Genomic DNA, 20,105 nt, shown 5'->3' on the forward strand with positions numbered 1-20,105 from the left:
TTTACTTCTCCTCCTCCACCAGGATTGTCTAGGACACATCTGTCCACCCTGTAGCACATACAATACATCAATGGTATATGTCGTATTCTATATGGCTGGTAGCTGTGTTATAGTTGATACCACTACTAGCCCATAGTTATCACTAGTCTCTGGGACACTACTACTGCTACCTGCACCCATTATTTCTCTAAATAATTCTACTGCCCTCTACTATAATACACACTGATCAGCCAAAACATTAAAGCGCAATAATAGGATGTAGGTCACACTTATGTCACTGACCTGTAAAGTACACGACTGCGCCTACTTTGTATCTAGTATTTGCATTATACCATGATTCCCCTCGCCCTCCTCCGAATTTCTGTACTTGTGGTTGTCATTCTCTAGCAGTTCTCCCAGTATGTGCAATCGACATGTTCAGCTTTGTATAAACAGATCTCATTCTCATCCTAAGTCTTGGCATGACAGTACATAGACTAATTATGTAAATATGCTACATACAAATAATAAACCCTAGAAGCGCTATTAATATTTCCTGCCAGTGTATCTATACAGGGAGGAAGTCAGTATTCTGAGTATCACCTCTGATATCATGTATACATAGTGTTCCTCTTAGGACATCAGTCACTGGCAATTCTCTGTATTTTCCAGCACTACATTGTATTTAATTTAATGTATTTTAATTCCCTGCAGCGCCTCCACAGGAGAAGCAAAGCATTACACAATTGGAAATAAATTTCATGCAATGCATGGAGGTGTTGGTTACATCAGAGGAGAGATGTGCTGGGTCCTGAACGGTAGACCGCCCCCCTATATTGGCTCAAGTTTCAGTAACAGGTCGTCTAAACCAGACAACTCCTTCAAGGTCATATGAGTTTATATTAGTTGATGTAATAGAGGAGTTTAAAGAAGAAAATATTCTTCAAGCGTTCCTCCAAGTAAACACATTATTGCCCTGGAGGCAGTATAGGGTGCAACTTTTTGACATACAGTACACTTGTATAGAAACTCCCAACCCTAATGACATGGGGTGAAAGGGGGACAGCAGCGGTTTGTAGATCGAATCATAGACAAGACATGGGGATGTGTTGGCTCCAAGATCTCATCACTGCTTTTATAGGTCAGACCTGTTTTAAAAGAAAAATAAAATCGGAAATTTAAAGAGACCTCCTCAACCAGCCTGGATCCCCCTCCAATAACCTATTGATGACCTTTCCCACTATAATGCCCAGGAAAACGCCTTTAAGAATGAAGACTGGGAGATTCTTAAGACTCTGCACTCCAGTCTATCCGGTGCCCAATGGCGTCCATAATGCACAGAAGTTTCTAGAGCTGACAATACTTGAAATCGCATAAATGGGGGCCTAAGGGTTGTATTTGGATCCCAAGCCTTTGGTTGAGGACCCTGCACTATAGAACAGTATGAAATCCAGCCAGTACAAATAGGTTTATTGAAAGAAGAAAAAACGCTGAGAAAATTCAGCCATAACGCAACGGAAAATGCTGCGGAAAAAACGTGCTGTGTTTTATAGCTGCGTTCTTGGGCCTTAACCTAATAGAGATGGTTTTTTTTGTGTACAAGGGGTTAACTCGTTCATCTCTGAACTCAATCTTCTATAATAAATATGATGCTGATTATTTTAGAGTTTTTTTTTGTATCTTATTTATTTCCTTTTTCATGTGTATTTTATGTTTGCCCTCATTAGAGATGTTGAGTTTGGCGATTGTGCTCATGCTCGCTGCCTATACAGTCTCAGCGATAAGAATCGGAGCATTTAACATCCAGGCGTTTGGAGATTCTAAAATGAACAATCCTGAAGTTAGCTCCATTATAATGAAGGTAAAGCATCCTGCAACTATTTCTAGAAAATCCAAGTCCAACTCCATTTTTTATCTGATAGCTAAAAGTTACATTTCCAACCTTAAAGTAAGAGCTACACTGTGACACCGGCGTAATTATGGGGGTCGAAGTGGTAACCTATACGCTAGAGGGGTCCAGAAGTCAACATTAGGCCAGGGCCCCACTTGGCGGAAACGCCGTGGTATGGCCACGGCAGAATTTGCCACGGATAAAAAAAAAAAGCAGTGAATTCTATCCACACATTGCAGAAGAATAGGTACAGCAGATATGCGGCAATTTCCAAAACCGAAGTCTTTGTATTGCAAATGCATTACTCCTGTCCTCTCATGTACTAGAGTGGGAAAGGGAGGAAGATTTAGGATGCACAGCCTTCGACTGTCCACGTTCTGTGGCCGCCCAGGGATCCCCGGTGTCTGCTGGTTCACAGCGCAGGCTGAGAGTTATCTCTGGACACTGGCAGGCTGGGGCTGCGGCAGTGTCTGGAGATGACTCTCAGCCTGCGCTGTGAACAAGCAGCACCCCAGCTCCCTCCATCCCTAAGAGCGGGGAGCATGTCATCCCCCGGAGCTGCTGCTGCCCGGCCTGCAAGTGTCCGGAGTGCTTGTTCACAGCGCAGGCTGAGAGTCGACTCTCAGCCTGCACTGTGAACAAGCAGACACCGGGGATCCCTGGCTGCATCCCGCGATCAACCCATACGTCAATTGCGATCGACCAGTAGATAACGATCGACGTATTGGGACAATGTACATGGGGATTGTTTCACGTGAACGTGTAGAGTGGTAACTAGTGTCAGATATGCAGTTGAGTAGGCATTTGCTTACATGCGGTGGTCCTGTCTAGCTGCTTGTCGATGGTTTCCACTAACTTATATTTATGCCTGTAGATATTGCAGCGGTATGATATAGTTCTCATCCAGGAAGTCCGGGACAAAGATCTCAGCGCAGTAGAAACGCTGATGACAGAACTGAACAGGTGAGATGTTTCTTACTTACTTGTGATCCTCATACAGCCTCATGAGGCCATGTTATATATAATTATACATTACTAACCTTTTATTCATTCACAGCCAGGGTCCAAACCCATACTACTCCTATCTGGTCAGCGACACTCTCGGAAGAGACAGTTATAAAGAGCGCTACCTGTATATCTACAGGTGAGATGATACGTATAACAGATGGGAATGTATGTTGTCTTGCTATTCCATATGTTTGGGTGATCTCTAGAAGCCAATCCCTGTCTAAATGTAATACTACAGCACACGGAGGCCATAAACATCTCCCAAGTGGCAACACTCCCAAGCTGCCCGCATTCTGTCAGACTCAAGCGTAACAAAGGGTGTCCATGCATCTGCATGGCCACCTTGTAATACTACATCTGCTCTGTAGTGGGCGCTGCAAAGGAAAAGCGTGGATGGCTACAGCTTCCCCCAGCAACATCGTCCGTTTGCTGGAGACGGCCGCATTTCCAAAGGGGTTGTCTCAGGTTAGGCAAATAGAATTTGAGAAAGTTGCACAAGTTTATTACTTTCTGAAGAAATTTCTTGTTCTTGTAACTTTTTGAGCCTTTTTTATGACTCATTGTATTACTGGTTTATATCAACTTTAGCATTATTTATGCTTTTGTTCCAGTTCCTTAAAACAGCTCCCAGTGTTTCCATTGGCGAGCAGCCCAGGGCATAAGATAACATGACACAGCCTGCAGAGCCTGGCATAACACCCATACTGTCTATCTGCACAGCCGGCTGCAAACCTATGGAAGGAGGATAGTACTTGTAGGATAGGACTTGTCAGAATATTGCCGTGAATATGTGAGCTTCATATAGGCCAGAGAGGACACCCCTAGGGATCAGGTGTAATCTGTAGGGAAGTCGAGCAGCTACTCTCCAGGATCCCTGCAGCGCCTCCGCAGGAAACAATGAGCATTACACAGTGCTGTCTTGTTATTGTTTGTTAGCTCTTGGTGGCTGCATTCTGCTCTGAGATGAGGATCCTGTAACTATAAGGGTGCACCCTGGCCCCAATGACACATAAGAAGATGTATAATGGGCACCTTTTCTCAAAAGTCCTTGACAGCAGAAGGGTTAATGCATAAAGTAGTATGCTTTGGTACGTGACTAAGCCAGATATAATGTATGCAAGATCACAATCAAGAGTAGTTATACAGGAACTCCAGGGTGAGATGATAGGGTAGGAATGTGTTTTTAAGGGGCTCTTTATAAAAAATAATATGTTATAGTTTTCAGGACTGGGTTTGAGTTCTAGTGCCTGAGCCCCAGAAACAAAATGGCCGCCAGTGTTGTAAATCATTGGTGAAATACATATATATAATATGTGTATATATATATATATATATATATATATATATATATATATATATATATACACACACACTAGGACTTCTCCTTTAACTAGGCTAGCCACTTACCTGTATTTTTTCCCAATTGCATCCCACAGAAATGACAAAGTGAATGTGCAAGACCATTACCATTACCACGATCACAACATGTACACTGGAGAGGACACCTTCAGCAGGGAACCATTTGTGGTCATATTCAATGCTCCAGGAACAGGTCAGTATTAAAAGGGTCCAAAATGCCTTCAAATCAATATTGTACCACATAGGGGCCTATACTAGGGGTAGAAACACATCTCTGTAGCCACAGACAGGGTTTTTTGGAACGGATTTTGACGCGAAATTTCCATAGATATAGTTAACATGCTCCGATTTAACAAAAACGTGACGGTAGAGATGAGCCGATCCGAACAGCACGCTCGGATAGAAATGAATGGACGTAGCTGGCACGCGGGGGGTTAAGCGGCTGGCCGCCGTCAAAGCGGAAGTACCAGGTGCATCCATTCATTTCTATGGTGTGTGCTGTTCGGATCGGCTGATCCGAACAGTATTCACTCATCTCTACGTGACAGTCTTTGAAATCGTAGAATTTCCACTGCACTTATTGTTTTGCAATGTGTGGATAGGATTTTCTAGGATCGCATCCACTTTGCAGGGACTGTCATGGATTTTGCCGCGGTGTTTCCGACTTTACTGCCCATATTGAATGCTAGGAAGTGAATGCACTTGGATGTTGTTACACTATGATGGAATATTCTGTGGTATAACCTCGATGATCTTGTTTTGTAGTCATCCAGAATATTGTGCTGGTCCCACTGCACTCTGCCCCTAAAGATGCTGTTCAGGAGATCGATGCGTTATATGATGTCTATGTGGATATATGGAAGAAATACCGAACTGATGTAAGTATTATGAGAAGGAGGAGCTGGCTGTTTTTTTTTCTTAGATACTAGAGATGAGCGAGTACTGTTCGGATCAGCTGATCCGAACAGCACGCTCGCATTGAAATGAATGGACGTAGCTGGCACGCGGGGGGTTAAGCGGTCGGCCGGTGTCAAAGCGGAAGTACCAGGTGCTTCCATTCATTTCAATGCGTGCGTGCTGTTCGGATCGGCTGAGCCGAACAGTACTCGCTCATCTCTATTAGATACATATCAGGGATTCTGATATTAAGTGATTTATATAATAACTACTTTCATTATATTTTTATAGAACATCATCTTTTTGGGAGATTTCAATGCGGGCTGTAGCTACGTCACCGAGTCTGACTGGGACAACATCCGTATGTACAACAGTGAGGATTTTACATGGCTTATACCGCACGATGTCGACACCACGGTGGGGAGATCAAACTGTGCATATGACAGGTAACTGCAAGAATACAAAGTCATCTCCCCAATAGGGATGTAAGACTGAAGACTATGCCATGAATACACGGGACACAAATATTAAATCTGGCCAATCACAGCGCAGCTTTAAGTTAACCCCTTTCTCACCATAACACACCTTTTACATCAAGAGCCCAAGGTAGTTAGCAAACCATGATATACTATTACATCAAGGTGATATTGTGGGCTTCGCCACCATGTCCATCTGTAAGAGTCGCACTCATACCACAACCCTCTCAGTTCCATGACCAAGTCTGAATGTGATATGTGTACCAGGGGACCCTTATATCGCTGTGATCACATATCTGTATTCATACCTTATTGTACTTTTTTTTTCCTTTCCAGAATTGTTATCAGCGGTGCAGCCCTGCATGACGCCATCGTGCCCAACTCAGCCAAAGTTTTCAACTTTCAGGAAAAATACAAGTTGACACTAGAACAGGTAATAAAAAAAAAAAAAAGAATGATAGGCGTACGCCTACTGCAATGTAACTTATTATCACCATCTAATATTATATCGTGCTCTCTTTGGCTTCCTTATAATGTTTCTATGTCTATTCACAGGCTTTAGCAGTCAGTGACCATTACCCTGTGGAGCTGAAACTGATATCGGCTTAACCCAACCTTACATGGCTACACATGGACGCAACAATGCCAGTGGTGCAAAACCAACAGAGTCAAATGGACAGCAGGGTATCTCTGTGCCTCCTTGGTATAGAAAAACCCTATTCCACATGTCTGTGTGTTACACGAGATGACTATTATATTGACAAGTCATAGACCATGGACTTTGGGGAAGGGAAAATATTTCATATAGGATTAATATCTTATTACTATAAGTGACTGGAGCACGTGCTCTATACAGGTCAGTATTTACATGAATATGGTAGCAGGCGCCTGTCACAGTTATAATGAAGAAGATGGTTGTACATGTATATATATATATATATATATATATATAGCCTCTTAGCTTATACAATATACATGTGATTATAGAGGAGAGGATGATGACACTGTCCTCCCAGCAGGCAGAGATGGTACTGGCTCTAACTTCCCATATGATGCTATGATGTGGCTCTAACACAGACCTGGGCAATGTATGGCCCGCTGGCCATATCCGGCCCTCTGGCTGCTTCTATCCGTCCGCATAGCTAGTTGAAGTTTTTTCAAGGACCTGTGATGATGTCATCACAGTCTATCACCAGGATAGGCTATGACTCGTTAGTAGGCGGAGCCACACAGGACTGTGCTTCCTGCAAGCTGTCGGCAATGGAGGCTGCTGGATGATAAAGAGAGAAGAGACAGCATGTGTGAGCAAAAGGGGGGAACTAGGGGCAGATGTAGGGGGGCAGTTAAACTGAATGCACATGGCGAGGGGACATTAAACTAGGGGGCAAATGGAGGAGGATATTAAACCATGGGGGGTAGCTGGAGGGGGACATGTCTGCCTCTAGTTGCCCCCAGTTTAATGTCCCCCTCCAGCTGCCCCAGTTTAATGTCCCCTCTAGTTTCTGCTAGTTTATACTGGGGCACCAGGAGAGGGACTTAATACTGTGGGACATTTGGAGGGAAACATTATAATGTGGGGTGTATAATGTTAGGGTGACTGTAGGAGGATTTTACTTTGTGGAGCACATGGAAAAATGATTGAGAATGGGTGGAGTCAGCAGAGAAGTGGGTGGAGCTAAATTTGCACATGGCCCTCTAGAACCGTTACAATTTCTCATGTGGCCCCATGGGAAAATTAATTGCCCACCCCTGGTATAACACATACTAAACTTGTAACATGTCATAGAAACAGACCAGAATTCGCAGTCCAGAGAAAGGAGAGAAACAGCCTGTTGTCAGAACTTTGAGTGTAGCTGAATGAAGCAAAAGGCGTATAGTGCTGAGCAAATCACTGACCAATCACTAGTAAGAAAACACGTGAGGTGATGGACTGCAACAATATACATAAAACTGTGAGGGGCCCTTCACACTTAGCAAAATGAAGAGGAATTGAGACTGACTTCCATTTCTGAATCCTCTTCATTTCCATCCATCCGGGTCCCTGCAGAGCCTTGGCTTTCCCTCACCGATCATCCCCAGATCAATGGTGCTGATGATCCGAGCGTCTTGAGCTGTAGGTTCTGCACCTGATCATCGTCCTGCTTTGATCTCTGTCTCCCATTGAAAACAATAGGAACCAAATTCAGAACTAAATCTGCAGGAAGTCTGGGGCAGAATCCATTTCAAAATCAGCACCAAATTCCTACATGTGAAAAGCTGTAAATATTCTCTTCTCTGTAATTTATATCATGTATTAATAAACTGTATAGATTTTTATAAAAAATATAACAGTCCGACATGGATTGAGTCCAGTTCCCTCATTTCTGTTTCCCATCATGCTTGGTTTGTGCCAGTATTACTATATACCTGAGGACATCACTTACCTGGTTCTTGTAACTGCAGGTGAGATCTACACAGCTAAATATTCCAAATTTCTGGCATAATTTACACCAAAAAACTGTCAACTATGCCGTGTGTCACATTGATCAAGCATTTTAGACACATCAACAACTTGTAGGAAGAGAGGCGTGGCTTCACAGGAAAGGGGCGCAGATTAACGGAAAGTGGGCGTAGTCACTGTCAAAAAGAACACAAGTGTTTTGCAGCTATACTAGACAGTCTGAGTCCAAGAAACGCTAGTGTTTTACAGTAATTACAAAATTTATGGAATCCAATGCCCACATTGCGGTAAAAACCGCAGCGCAGCAGGTCAGTTATATCTACAGAAATGCTGGTGGCTTCCACCTAGATATAATGATAAAGTCCATGAACTTTCTGTTCAAAGTGCAGCGGGAAGAACCGTGATGCGTTCCCGCTGCATATCATACCATGGGGCCTTAGCCTAAATGTGCACCAAATTTATCAGCATTAGACACATTGATAAACCTGGTGCAGTTTTAAAGGTTGTTCCAAGTCCTTCTTTTACCTTCTAGCGAGGCTTAAAGTAATTAATGCAAGGAAGGGGGGGGCGTAGATGGGGTTAATTGTAGCGCACTCCCTTTCGTGTGCCAGACATGCACCTCATACTTCATTTTGCTACGGAAAAAAACGCAATGGAAACGCATTGCGTTTTCTTCCGCAGAATCTTCCTCTGCCCCTAGTCTACCTGTATGGAATGTCTCTTATGTCTTGGAACACAACCTTAAAACTTTCTAGTCCAAGTTTGCACGGTCTGAAAATTAGGCCCCTTGCACACTACAATGTGCTGAACACCGGACGTAACGGTATAGGACATCATCTGAATGCCTCCCATGTTTCGTGACCAATTCATTCAGTGAATGGAGGTTGCAGAAGCATTGCCGCAAAACCAGACATGAATGGTAACCGTACTGAATTTTGTGGCCCGGACAAAATGAATGGGTCGGTGTGCTATCTGGGAGAAAGAAAACAGATCGCACATAGACATAGCACATGGTCGTATGCAAGGGGTCTTAGACAAATATACTGTGTGTAAACCTGGACCAGTATGAAGCCAGACTTCTCATGAGTACAGCAGGTAGATAGATAGATAAATTAGATATGAGATAGATAGGTCCTCATTGAGCTCCCTTTACGGTAAATTTAAATCCAAAATAAAACAAGTAAAAATAGAAATAAAGAAATGCTTTAAAAAAAAACTGAAATTTTTCTTAAACCCATTAAACCACGCATGTGAAGCCGACCTAAATAAATAAGTCCGTAACTAAAGCACAAAGCAAACTGCTCTGTGTTTTGAGACATAAGTTTGGAATGAATATTTCTTTTAACCTGGAAACCAAAGTGTCCCTTGCTACTCAGGAAACACGTGAAAGAACAATTAAATTGGAAAGAGAAAACCGAATCAAACGTGACAGTGTTCCCAGGGGATGAGTCTCTTGCCTGGTACTTGAAATGCAAGCAGCGGCGTGAACTAAAGTCATCTAAGGACAAGCCAGCCGCTGTGCAATAATTGGGAAGTAGGGGTGTGGGTCTCTCCCCTCCTCTGCCTGCTAGGGGGAGGACCGAATTTATCAAGCCTGTGGATTCTACTAAGGATACAGTGACATTGGGATGATTGTTCTGCAAACCTCATGATGTCTCTATTATGATTTGTCTAATCCACAAATACCACAGCATAGGCCCAGGGTAATATAAGCTGTGCTTTGCTCAGGCCTTGTTTTCCTGTCACTGCCTTCTCGATCCTGATTACTACACATAGGGAGAAAGAGGTCATTCAGGGGTTGAAGGGTTAGCCCAAAGGTCATGATCATCAAGTGGACTCAGACCGTAGGTCCAAGGACCAAAACCGACAATATCATATTGATCTATAATGTTAGGAGTCCATTAGTCCCGTGATTGCCAGGAACATTCACCTATATTATACTTGTCTAGAACTACACCATAGATACACACAGCTGAATTGTTGGCAAATTCCCTTTAAAGAGGACCTTTCACCACTTTTGGGCACATGCAGTGTTATATACTGCCAGAAAGCTGACAGTGCGCTGATTTCAGCGCACTGTCGGCTTTCCCAATCTGTGCCCGGTGTAAAGAGCTTACGGTGCCAGTACCGTAGTGCTCTATGGTCAGAAGGGCGTTTCTGACCATTAGCCAGAGACGGCCTTCTGCCTCGCGGCGCCTATCGCGCTGTGCTGTGGAGCCAGGAGGAACACCCCCCTCCCGCTCCTGATAATGCTCGTCTATGGACGAGCGCTGTAAGCAGAGGGAGGGGGGCGTTCCTCCCGGCTCCACAGAACAGCGCGATTGGCGCCGCGAGGCAGAAGGCCGTCTCTGGCTAATGGTCAGAAACGCCCTTCTGACCATAGAGCACTACGGTACCGGCACCGTAAGCTCTTTACACCGGGCACAGATCGGGAAAGCCAACAGTGCGCTGAAATCAGCGCACTGTCGGCTTTCTGGCAGTATATAACACTGCATGTGCCCAAAAGTGGTGAAAGGTCCTCTTTAAGGCTGACGCCACCATCTTTTTTGACCTTATAGTCTGTGGCCTTTCAATTCTTAAGTTTCCTTTTGGGGGAAAAAAAAAGGGGAAATAAAATACCAGCTGAGTGGACAAGGTGGTAGGTGAAGTCTTTCATAATGACTTCCCAGCCATCTTTTTGTAGCCTCAGGCCTTTCAATTCCTCTAGGTTCCAGGCTAGTGGGAATAATGCTTGTAAGTGTTGCTTTCAAACAGAATTGTCGTACCATATTAGATGTGCATAAATTAAATAGGTTGTGCTTATTACTAGTGTTCAGCAAATAGTATTCATCGAATACCTCGCCGGCATAGGAATGCGTGTAATCGGCCGAACACCAAGGGGTTAAATGCATCAAATATTGCTCAACACTAAAGCCTACTTTTTTTTTTTTAAAGATACCTTATTTGGCCTTATACCTAGGGCAGATGTTGACCAGGTAGTTTCAAGGTTGGTTTCGGCCGTGTATCACCCAGTAATCGAGTCACTCTGCCTCCTTCCCAATGGGTAAATAAAGCTCACTTGAAAATTTTCAGCAAATAACCCCAAAACATTTCAAAACGCAATTCAAAAAATATTTTATTTTTATTTTTTTAGTTAGTACAAAGGTCACAAAGTGTATAGACCTTGAATATGCCAAATTCCTGCAGAATTACAAAGTCAGTTTTCTAACAACAGACAAATCCTCCTGCACGTGAATTTTGAGCACAAACCGGGTTGTGAGTAAGGACCAAAGGAAATTTAGAACCTGTGGTTATGACACCCACAGACATTCATACATCTTCTTATAAACCTGCGATGCCCTAGAACAACTGCCCCTGACCACAGGAGGATTATAGTACAAGGATAACAGGCACACAAGGGAGAAGTCACAGTTACCAGGAAAATTACACCACTTCGCCCCATCAAGCTAAAGACAAGTGATCGGACACCTCAACCTTCTCATTGCTAGGTTCTCATATATGGCTTATTAAATTCAAGCATCGATTTGGCTTGCCATTATTTTTTCTGTTTCAATCTCTCCATGTAGACCTGCAAAGACTTCTGGATGGAGTCCCTTGAGATAAAACTGATAAAGTTGTTAATATCGTCTTCCCGATTTTTAACAAGTCTGTCGATTGCAGGCTTACGCATCATGGATTTGGTAAGCTGACGGGCATGATCTGTATGGAAGGTGAAAGAAAAAATTTTTTTTTAAAAAATTGTTACGCGTGCGATTGGCCATTTAATAAAGAAAGTCTGTAAAAATTACAATATGTCTATCAGAGTCTTGATCTGACTCCCATATCCCATTATCCATTGATAATCTGACCTCTTGTTAATAAACTGTGTGCATCAGAGATGTGGTTAATGCTCTGGAGGGGAACAGATTACTTCACAATCAGGCATCGTTCACATCTGCGTTGGTAACGGACTACTGAAAACATTTGCAAGTGGCGTGCAGTGACAGCGCACGGACCCCATAGACTATAATGGTATCCATGTGCTTGCCACCAGATCTCCGCAGGGAACATGCGGACAGGAAAGTACTTCACAATCTACTTTCCTGTACACATGACTAGTGCGGAGATCTTGCGGCAAGCACATGGACCCCATTATAGTCTATGGCAGGGGTGCTCACACTTTCTCCACATGTGAGCTACTTATAAAATGACCAAGTTAGAAGATCTACTACCCACTTCTTGTGGGCGGGGCCTTGGCTGCAGCATTGTCAGATTGACATCGGATCCCAGAGAGGTAAGTAACATTGTTTATTATGCTCTCTCACCTCCCCTGGGGCTCCGATTATTATACTCTCCTGCGCTGGATCAAACAAAAAAAAGTCACACAATCGACCCAGACTTCCTTTGTGATCAACCGGTAGATCACAAGCGACGTATTGGGCACTACTGGTCAATGGGGTACGTATGCGGTCACTGCATACCACTTGCAAATGCGTTCAATAGTCCGTTAAGGGGGGGGGCATGCAGACTCCCTCAAACGGATTACCAAATGCAGATGTGAACCAAGGGTAAGGTTGTCAGCAAGGCTATACTAACAGCAGCATTTGATTTCCATTTGGGGATTCGGTCTCCAATTCTGCTTGAAAAATGCAGAAAGAAAAGTCCTGGCAAGTAAAACTTTTCTTTCTGCGGTATTTGGGCGGATACCTGGCAGACCCTATGATAGTATATGGGGTACACGGGTTACCACTTTTTAAGGGGACTATGTTTCCATTCTTTGGGTCCCCAGCCGAACATGGAGAAAGGAAACCCAAGTGCAGGTGTGAACCTAGCGTTAGTTATTCAATAATAATAGTACACACACAGTTGCAAAGTTATTTTTTTTGTAATTGAGAGTTTCCTTAATTCTCTGGACCAAGAAAAGCTTGAAGTGACAGACCAACAACTACAACGTCATGCCAAAATATTACAAGGTGTGAATATTCATTTTGACCCCTCAAAACAGCTTTTCAGAGGCAATCTAAAGTGCAAGTATATTAGCAATTGCTTTTTGTTTTGTTTTTAGCTATTGAGCCATTTGCAATTATATTTTAGGGGTTGGAATCCCCTTTAAGGATAAAGCCCCACGGGACGACTCGCAGCTATAAAGCGCTACGGGAAAAACTGTGGCGGCAGCGCATCGCGGTTCTTCCCACAGCGCTTTAAACAGAAAGTTCGCAGAGTTTTCCTCCACGGACTTTGTGTTTCAATTATATCTACAGGGAAGCTGTCGGCGTTTCCGTACATATAATTGACATGCTGCGATTTCCAAAACTGCTCCGGTTTTAGAAATCGCAGCGTGTCCGCGCTGTGGTTTTCACCGCAAAGTGGGCATGGGTTCACAACTGCGCCGGAGTCTCTACCACAGAATCTGCCAAAATTTGGCAGAAAGAACAAAATTGCAGGTAATGCAGCATTTTCACAATGTAAGACTTCAGCCTAAATGAGGATCTTGTTGGAGACTAAGGGTAAGTTCACACGGCAATTTTTGGTCTGGAACCTGAGGCGGGGGCCGCCTCAGGTACGGACCAAAAGCTGGGTACCCACGCCTAAAAGCCGGTGCACTGTACCGGCATCCAGCTGAGCACTCCACTCCGGATTAAGCCCAATGAATGGGCCTAGTCTGGAGGAGGGAGTGTCTTCAGGCCAAATCGTGAGGCGACTCACCTGAAGAATGAGCATCTCGCATCTCCTGAGTGGCTCTCATTCATTTCAATGGGAGCCGTCTTTTTGGTCAGGATTTTGAGGCAGATACGGCCTCAAAATCCTGACCAAAAAAAACTTACCCCAAGAGTTCTGAAATTTTCCATTGCAAGCTCTATTATCTGTTTTTGCCAAGTGCGGATTTCACAACCAAAGAAAGTAAATCTGCAACAAATATGCTATGTGTGAAATTGGACTTGCCACCTATAGACTTGTTTTACAATACAGTACAAATAGGTCATAAAAGCCATGTCACACCAGGAATCATCATAGTGAGCATGCCATGTGTGGTCCGTACCTGGAACACTTAGCCACTGGGTCATTGTGGCAGCTGCTGTGCTCTGTACTTTATCCTCTGGAACTAGCTTATCCACAAGGCCAATTTTAAGTGCATGAGGTGCAGGATACATTTGACCCAGCTGAAGGGATTGTTCTGTTGCCCGATTGCCTATAGTGTTGGTCATGGTGTCCTTAAACCTAAGACAAATATAGGAAATTATGTTTAGGTAAAATAGGGAAAAAGCACTACAAGTCACATAAAGCCATAATAACTTAAAGGGCCATAGTGTGTATTCTCGGATTTTACAATGATGGCCTCTCACCCCAGAAAGTGGCAGCCTCTTCCCTTACGTACTGGCACATGTCTGGTACTGCAGCTCAGCCCTATTCACTTGAATGGGTTTAGCTGCAATAGTAAACACAGCTATATAATCTTGGACATTACTGTGTCGGATACTGCAGCAAAGGAACTGCTGCCCACAGGCTAACCTCAGGTTACAGAAAATCAAGGAAAACCCCTGTAAGGCTTGCCTCAATACTAAATAGGTTTCTACAAGACACACTTGTAATTCTATGAACAATAGAAGAGATCGGATTCCAGACACACCTTCTCCGCTTACAGTATTTCATCTGGTAAATCTGGAGAAACAAACTTTCATTGTATTTAGGTAAAAAAAAAAAATAAATAAAAAAAAAAAATAAAAAAATCACACATTACCAGAATGGAGCAACTATGCCCAGCTGGGTCTCGTTCAAGCCAATGGCAAATTTCGGGTCGTCAGCCATGATTCGGTAGTCACAACACAAGGCCAGGAGGCACCCACCAGCGGGACTTGAGCCCTGAGTAATTAAAAGGGAGAGATTAGTTCCTTATAAAATATAGCTGTTACCTTTCAAGCCTTTTACTCTGGCTATTCAATTGTAGGGTTTGGAAAGATCTAAAAGAGTACATTCCCCCAAAATCCAAATGAAATGGAGCAGTGCTTTGTATACGCTGATCAGTGCAGGGCCCGGATGCTGGTCTGATACTGATGACCTGATTGCCCAGTTTGCACCCCCTCCATTCCCAACGCAGGCCCTACTGATAAGGAATTTACATACTGGGCCGCACTTGGGGCAGTAAACATCTGTAATGCACTGCAGTATATATTGGTGCTACATAAGAAATATAAATAAATAACCCCTTTAATTGCTGTACATGGGGCAACATGGACATCACATATCAGCAGGACAAGGAGTCAGATGACACTTACATTGACTGCTGCGATCGTCACCATATTGGACCCGTATAATTTCAACCACATTTCCTGCACAGCTCTCCAAAAAGCACCATAGTGCTCAGTACTTTTTCCACACATCTCTGTGATGTCCAGCCCAGCAGAGAAGATTCTGGGAAATGCCTGGAATAATAAAACCCACCTATTAAAAAAATTGCAATAAATAAATGATACTGGTAGTCACCACACTGTGCTGGATCCATCAGATGACCAACCCCTTGGACTTAAGAGTTTTCAGGTGACAGACCTGGTTCACATCTGTGTTCGGTATTCTGTTGGGGGAGGGGTCCCCAAGCGGACTTCCCAAACTGAATATCGAATGCATTAAACAGCGGTTAGCAAAGAAACCACACGGAACCCATAGACTATAAAGGGGTCCGTGTGTTTTCCGCACAAATCATGCGGAGAGAGAAAAAGAAAAAATGCCAATTGCAAATTAAATCTTTTCCATACATCCCAAACATGCTTGTTCCTGAAGTAAACACAAGGATTTCTTCAAGACTGACTCAGGAAAAACGAGGCATTTGCAGAAACTTCTGTAACAAGTCTGCTGCATGTGAATTTACCTTAATGGGTTTTGTGGTTTCTATCATCATGAACACAGGAAAACATAGTCCTGATTTTCCAGCCCGAACCCAGTATGGAGACCTGGACTCCTAGTAGCAAAGGGATCTATGATACTTAGAGTCCCTGCCTCCTCGATGCTATACTGTCCCATACTACATACAGTAAAGGGACAGGGACTCCTACAATCACAGATCCCTAGGATGCAGATAGTCCGGAGAGCCAGACTAGATTCCATCTGGAAATTTTAGCAATGTACACATTGGATTTTCCAAACTGTATTTGCCAGGGTGAAAGTGCCCTTAATAGCAAGAACAGCTCTGCATGCAGTGATATATTCTTGCAGTCAGAACTGACAGACCTGTTAAATGATGCTCCAATGCAAACTTGTTTGCAGCCTAATGAATTAAGCCCACTAATTAGGGTACTGCAATTATGGTGCATAAATGACAATGGGGTGACAGAGGGAGCTCACTTCCTCCTTCTAACCACCTGAATACCATGGTCACAAATTGATACTGTTGGTGTCAAACATAACCGATCCTGGCCATTGTAGTAGGATGATGGCTGTAGATTACAATCAACACACTGCACATGGCGTGGCACAGGTCTTGTACCCATGTGATCTACACGACAAAGCTGTATGCCCATTTGTAGCTAGAAGACTGCAATTTGGACGTAGTTATATTATAGTAACATTCCTTTACAAAGGAAAATGATATCGTTTTCTGTGACATTTGACAATCCAGAATATTTGATGATCCATCACCTAGTAGGTCTCAAGTATGCCACGTTAAGGTGATTCACTGTATTACGCCATCACACAATACAGTAGAGCAGGCAGATATTACAATACATACAGAAGTCAGGATAACTCCCCGGCAGCCGCGGTCCATTTCCAGCTTCTCCAGACTAATGGAGAATTCTGTAAGAAAGTCCAGGCTGAGGCTATTCACTGGAGGGCTCTTCATCTGCATGACTGCCACCCCTAAGACAGAAACAAAGCTGCATTATTTCATCCTTATCAGAAACATGAGACTGAGGCCTGTGATCAGAAAGCAAATCACCCCAAGTAGCAACCTGATCAGGATATAGTAGCGAGCTGTTCTGTGCTCTTATTATTCCATGGTCAGGGTGGAGGAGAGCACATCTGTAGGGAGCCATTCAGAGAAGGAAGACTCCAAGGGGGGAAACAAAAAGAAAACGCACTCCGTGTCAATCTTTCCCTCACACCTGGGGCAACACGGTGGCTCAGTGGTTATCACTGCAGCCTTGCAGCAATGGGGTCCTGGGTTCAAATCCCACCAGGAACAACATCTGCAAGGAGTTTGTATGTTCTCCCAGTGTTTGTATGGATATCCTATATCTCTTTCCCTCACACCCCACTTATGTATTTGCAATATGTGATTTTAATGCTGCGGGTTCCTATATATGACCAATTATAGCAGACCCCTTAATAACAATATAGGCCTCCCATGCCATATCCACTTTTTAGCAGGCCCAAGCCCAGTCCTTCCTTCAGATCTCAGGCTAGACCCCTTCTGTATAGACACCAAAGACTAGATGAGAGCACCCCTGTATATAGACCCCAATACCAAACCTCTCTCCATATATATTATATAAGTCATACCTGTTGATTCATCCAATTCTACCAAAATCTTGTTGTTACTAAACGCCCTCTGACTCCGGTAGTGTTGCAATGACGTCAGGCTTCCTTTGTGGACATAGAATGAACCTGCGGAGAGACATTATATAGAAGTACTCAAACATCTCTTTAAGGCGGGGTTCACATCAGCGTTGGAGTCTTCGCCACAGTGACCGATGAAAAATTGCGGCAAGTCCAACGGGTTCAGTTTAAAAGAATGGACACCTGTGGGATCCCATTATAATAAATGGGGTCCATTGGGCACTGTTGGCATCTACGGTTTTTGTGGTCCGTGCGTTTGTTGTTCTGCTAATCTAACGGACCAGAACAATGATCACAGGCACAAATGTGACCCTAGTGTAAGGCTCCAGCTTTACAAATACTTCATTTTCTGTTTCAGGTTGCTTTTAAAAACCCTCATGGTCGCTCCTCATACCAGACAGTGGTTATCTCCATTGCACGAACATTCCCAAACAGGGTCAGAGAACAGCTGTTATGGTGCAAACACTTCCATGCATTTATTACTGCAATAGATCTGCATGAATTTCTGCAAACCACATACTGGCAGGAACAATCAACCATCTATTGTATATGGGGCCTCCCCCACTTTCAGATAAGGATCAGGCCGTTGGCTTTCAACTTCCCAATCCTTTTGTTTTTGGGAAGATAAGCAGCTGCCTTCTTCCTCTACCCTCTGACTGAGCAGAGACTGAACGTGTACAGAGGATAAGGCCTCATGCACATGACTGTAGTGGTCAGTATATAGTCCGCCATTGCAGATAGTATACAGACACACTCACGTCTATGGCCTCATACAGACGTCCACAGTTTTTACTGATCAGTGTCCAGGCTGTAGAAACCATCTAGAAAATATAGAGCAGGTCCCATTCCTGTCCGGAATAGGACCCCATTTCAGTCCCCCATTCTCCTGATCGCTGGGGGATTAAGTGGTCAGACCACGGCTATGTGACACTTCTACCCTAACCTGTGGATAGGCGATAGGTCTGTCATGGGACAACCCCTTTAAGGAGATGTTTAGATGGAGGAACTAGAGTTGCTCTTCAGCTTCTGACTCTTGTCCTACTCAAGATCAAACGCCCTGAAACGTGCCGTGGCTTTATTCTGGAATTAAATAATCTGTTTTACGATACACTTGGATCTGCGCAGATTTCCTTTGTTGGGCCTTTTTATCGGCTATTCAAGATCATGTCGTCTCCTATTGTTAGTCTGTCTCAATCTTGTTGCATTTTCCGCCACAGAATGACTGCGGCACGCGATCTCCAGCTTAGTTTGCCCCATTGCATAATAAAAGGTGCACCCGAAACCCCAGGCTCGGCCATTTGTTCTGCAACGTCAACTTTTGGAGAGGATTTTCATGGGGGGAGACTGCCCCAAATTACCCCCCATATCCTTGTGTCTGACTATACGCCAAGGCTGCCCATACATACGAGACAGCGGCCGCCATTTCTCCCTACACATCTATTCATTCTGAAGGCTGACGGACATGTTGTATAGTTGTCCAGTTTGATACACAGACGTAATAACAATCAATGGCAGTACCAGTGTCCGCTTACTATACGGGGCACATAGGGATCAGCGGCCGGCTCCGTGCACCATATAGTACGGGTGTCATTGTGCGTACGCGAGGAAAACTTTGCAGACTTTCTGCGTTTTTGGGCAGGGCCATAGCCTAAATGTAATTTTTTTTCCTTTCATGGTATATAATACAGAGGATACTGTTGTTTCCCCATATAGATGCAATATAGACAGCGCGGTACATTACACATATAGCCTACAGCTGTATACAATGGATGGATGTATATACTACACATGGAGAGGATCAAGAGGAAGCAAATCCTGACTGAACATCCCCTTTAAAGCAAATATTCAGGTAACCACCACCAAATCTATGGGACTGTGGCAGCTTTACTACACACTCCATTAGAATGGGAGAAGCCTGCCAGCACCAAACATGGCTGTGAGGTAAAGTGCTAGTAATACCGCTGTCTACCCATAGGGGGCGCTTCACTAGACGTAATGCCAGGCAGTGCCCTCTAATGACGGAGGAGGGGGGGGGGGGCGCCTTCTCAATGTCACTGGCTGAGCTGCAGCGGGTGCAGTGCGCGGGAAACCGGGGAGGGGGGGGAGACTTGGCGCCACTGGAGCCGAAACTGAGCGCGGGGAAGGTGGCGGGTCATTAGGGCGGGAACAGAGACGCACCTGATAGAAGCCGGGCGCGAGCCGAGCCCCTCACCACAGCCAGCGCCGCCATCTTGTCTGACCTTTTACCCAGCCGGCCGTGCTCTGTATATACAGCAAGGGCTGTACAAGCCAATAGCTTTACTCAGACGTAAAGGGCGACACCTGGTGGATGTAGAAGGGCCCACACCCGAACACCTGGCCCCAATTTCAATAAAGAAAGTTTTTGGCAATCCCATAATCCCTATGGCACATCACTGACTAGAGGGTTGGCTGCCTGGTCACACGTTTTTTGGTGAAAGCCCTACATTGTGACAAAAAAAGCTGCGTCTTACATTACCTCAAGAGTAGACAGGTCGCTGGCTAATCC

The 20,105-nt window shown here is 44.2% G+C and overlaps 3 protein-coding genes across 3 annotated transcripts in view; 1 reads left to right on the forward strand and 2 right to left on the reverse strand.

The window, feature by feature from the left end:
- The window catches only part of NAA60 (N-alpha-acetyltransferase 60, NatF catalytic subunit), a 43,261-nt gene extending 28,366 nt beyond the window's left edge, over positions 1-14,895 (reverse strand). Inside the window, exon 1 of the mRNA XM_075285025.1 lies at positions 14,884-14,895. The gene's annotated coding sequence lies outside the window, so the exon portion shown is untranslated. The remainder of the gene's footprint in view (positions 1-14,883) is intronic.
- DNASE1 (deoxyribonuclease 1) lies at positions 1,709-6,272 on the forward strand. Its single transcript, XM_075285022.1, has 8 exons — positions 1,709-1,840; positions 2,745-2,833; positions 2,928-3,014; positions 4,315-4,430; positions 5,003-5,115; positions 5,426-5,580; positions 5,947-6,043; positions 6,166-6,272. Exons 1-8 carry the CDS (start codon positions 1,709-1,711, stop codon positions 6,217-6,219), a joined length of 843 nt encoding a protein of 280 aa, XP_075141123.1. The 3' UTR covers positions 6,220-6,272.
- Positions 11,160-19,831, reverse strand: ECI1 (enoyl-CoA delta isomerase 1). Its single transcript, XM_075285021.1, has 7 exons — positions 19,757-19,831; positions 17,522-17,626; positions 16,752-16,879; positions 15,304-15,450; positions 14,769-14,890; positions 14,070-14,248; positions 11,160-11,749 (listed from the first exon to the last, which is right to left on the reverse strand). The coding sequence occupies exons 1-7, from the start codon at positions 19,806-19,808 to the stop codon at positions 11,586-11,588; spliced, it is 897 nt and encodes a 298-aa protein (XP_075141122.1). The 5' UTR covers positions 19,809-19,831; the 3' UTR covers positions 11,160-11,585.
- Between the last annotated feature and the right edge of the window lie 274 nt (positions 19,832-20,105).

This window comes from Leptodactylus fuscus, chromosome 8 (genome assembly GCF_031893055.1).
Source record: "Leptodactylus fuscus isolate aLepFus1 chromosome 8, aLepFus1.hap2, whole genome shotgun sequence".
Taxonomy (NCBI): domain Eukaryota; kingdom Metazoa; phylum Chordata; class Amphibia; order Anura; family Leptodactylidae; genus Leptodactylus; species Leptodactylus fuscus.

Coding starts and splice junctions, on each gene's coding strand:
- ECI1 (XM_075285021.1), bottom strand. CDS start 19,808: ATGGCGGCGCTGGCTGTGGTGAGGGGCTCGGCTCGCGCCCGGCTTCTA. Junction 16,880..17,521: donor AGAATTGGATGAATCAACAG/GTATGACTTATA, acceptor TTTCTGTCTTAG/GGGTGGCAGTCATGCAGATG. Junction 14,249..14,768: donor GGCATAGTTGCTCCATTCTG/GTAATGTGTGAT, acceptor TATTTGTCTTAG/GTTTAAGGACACCATGACCA.
- DNASE1 (XM_075285022.1), top strand. CDS start 1,709: ATGTTGAGTTTGGCGATTGTGCTCATGCTCGCTGCCTATACAGTCTCA. Junction 4,431..5,002: donor ATTCAATGCTCCAGGAACAG/GTCAGTATTAAA, acceptor CTTGTTTTGTAG/TCATCCAGAATATTGTGCTG. Junction 5,116..5,425: donor GGAAGAAATACCGAACTGAT/GTAAGTATTATG, acceptor ATATTTTTATAG/AACATCATCTTTTTGGGAGA.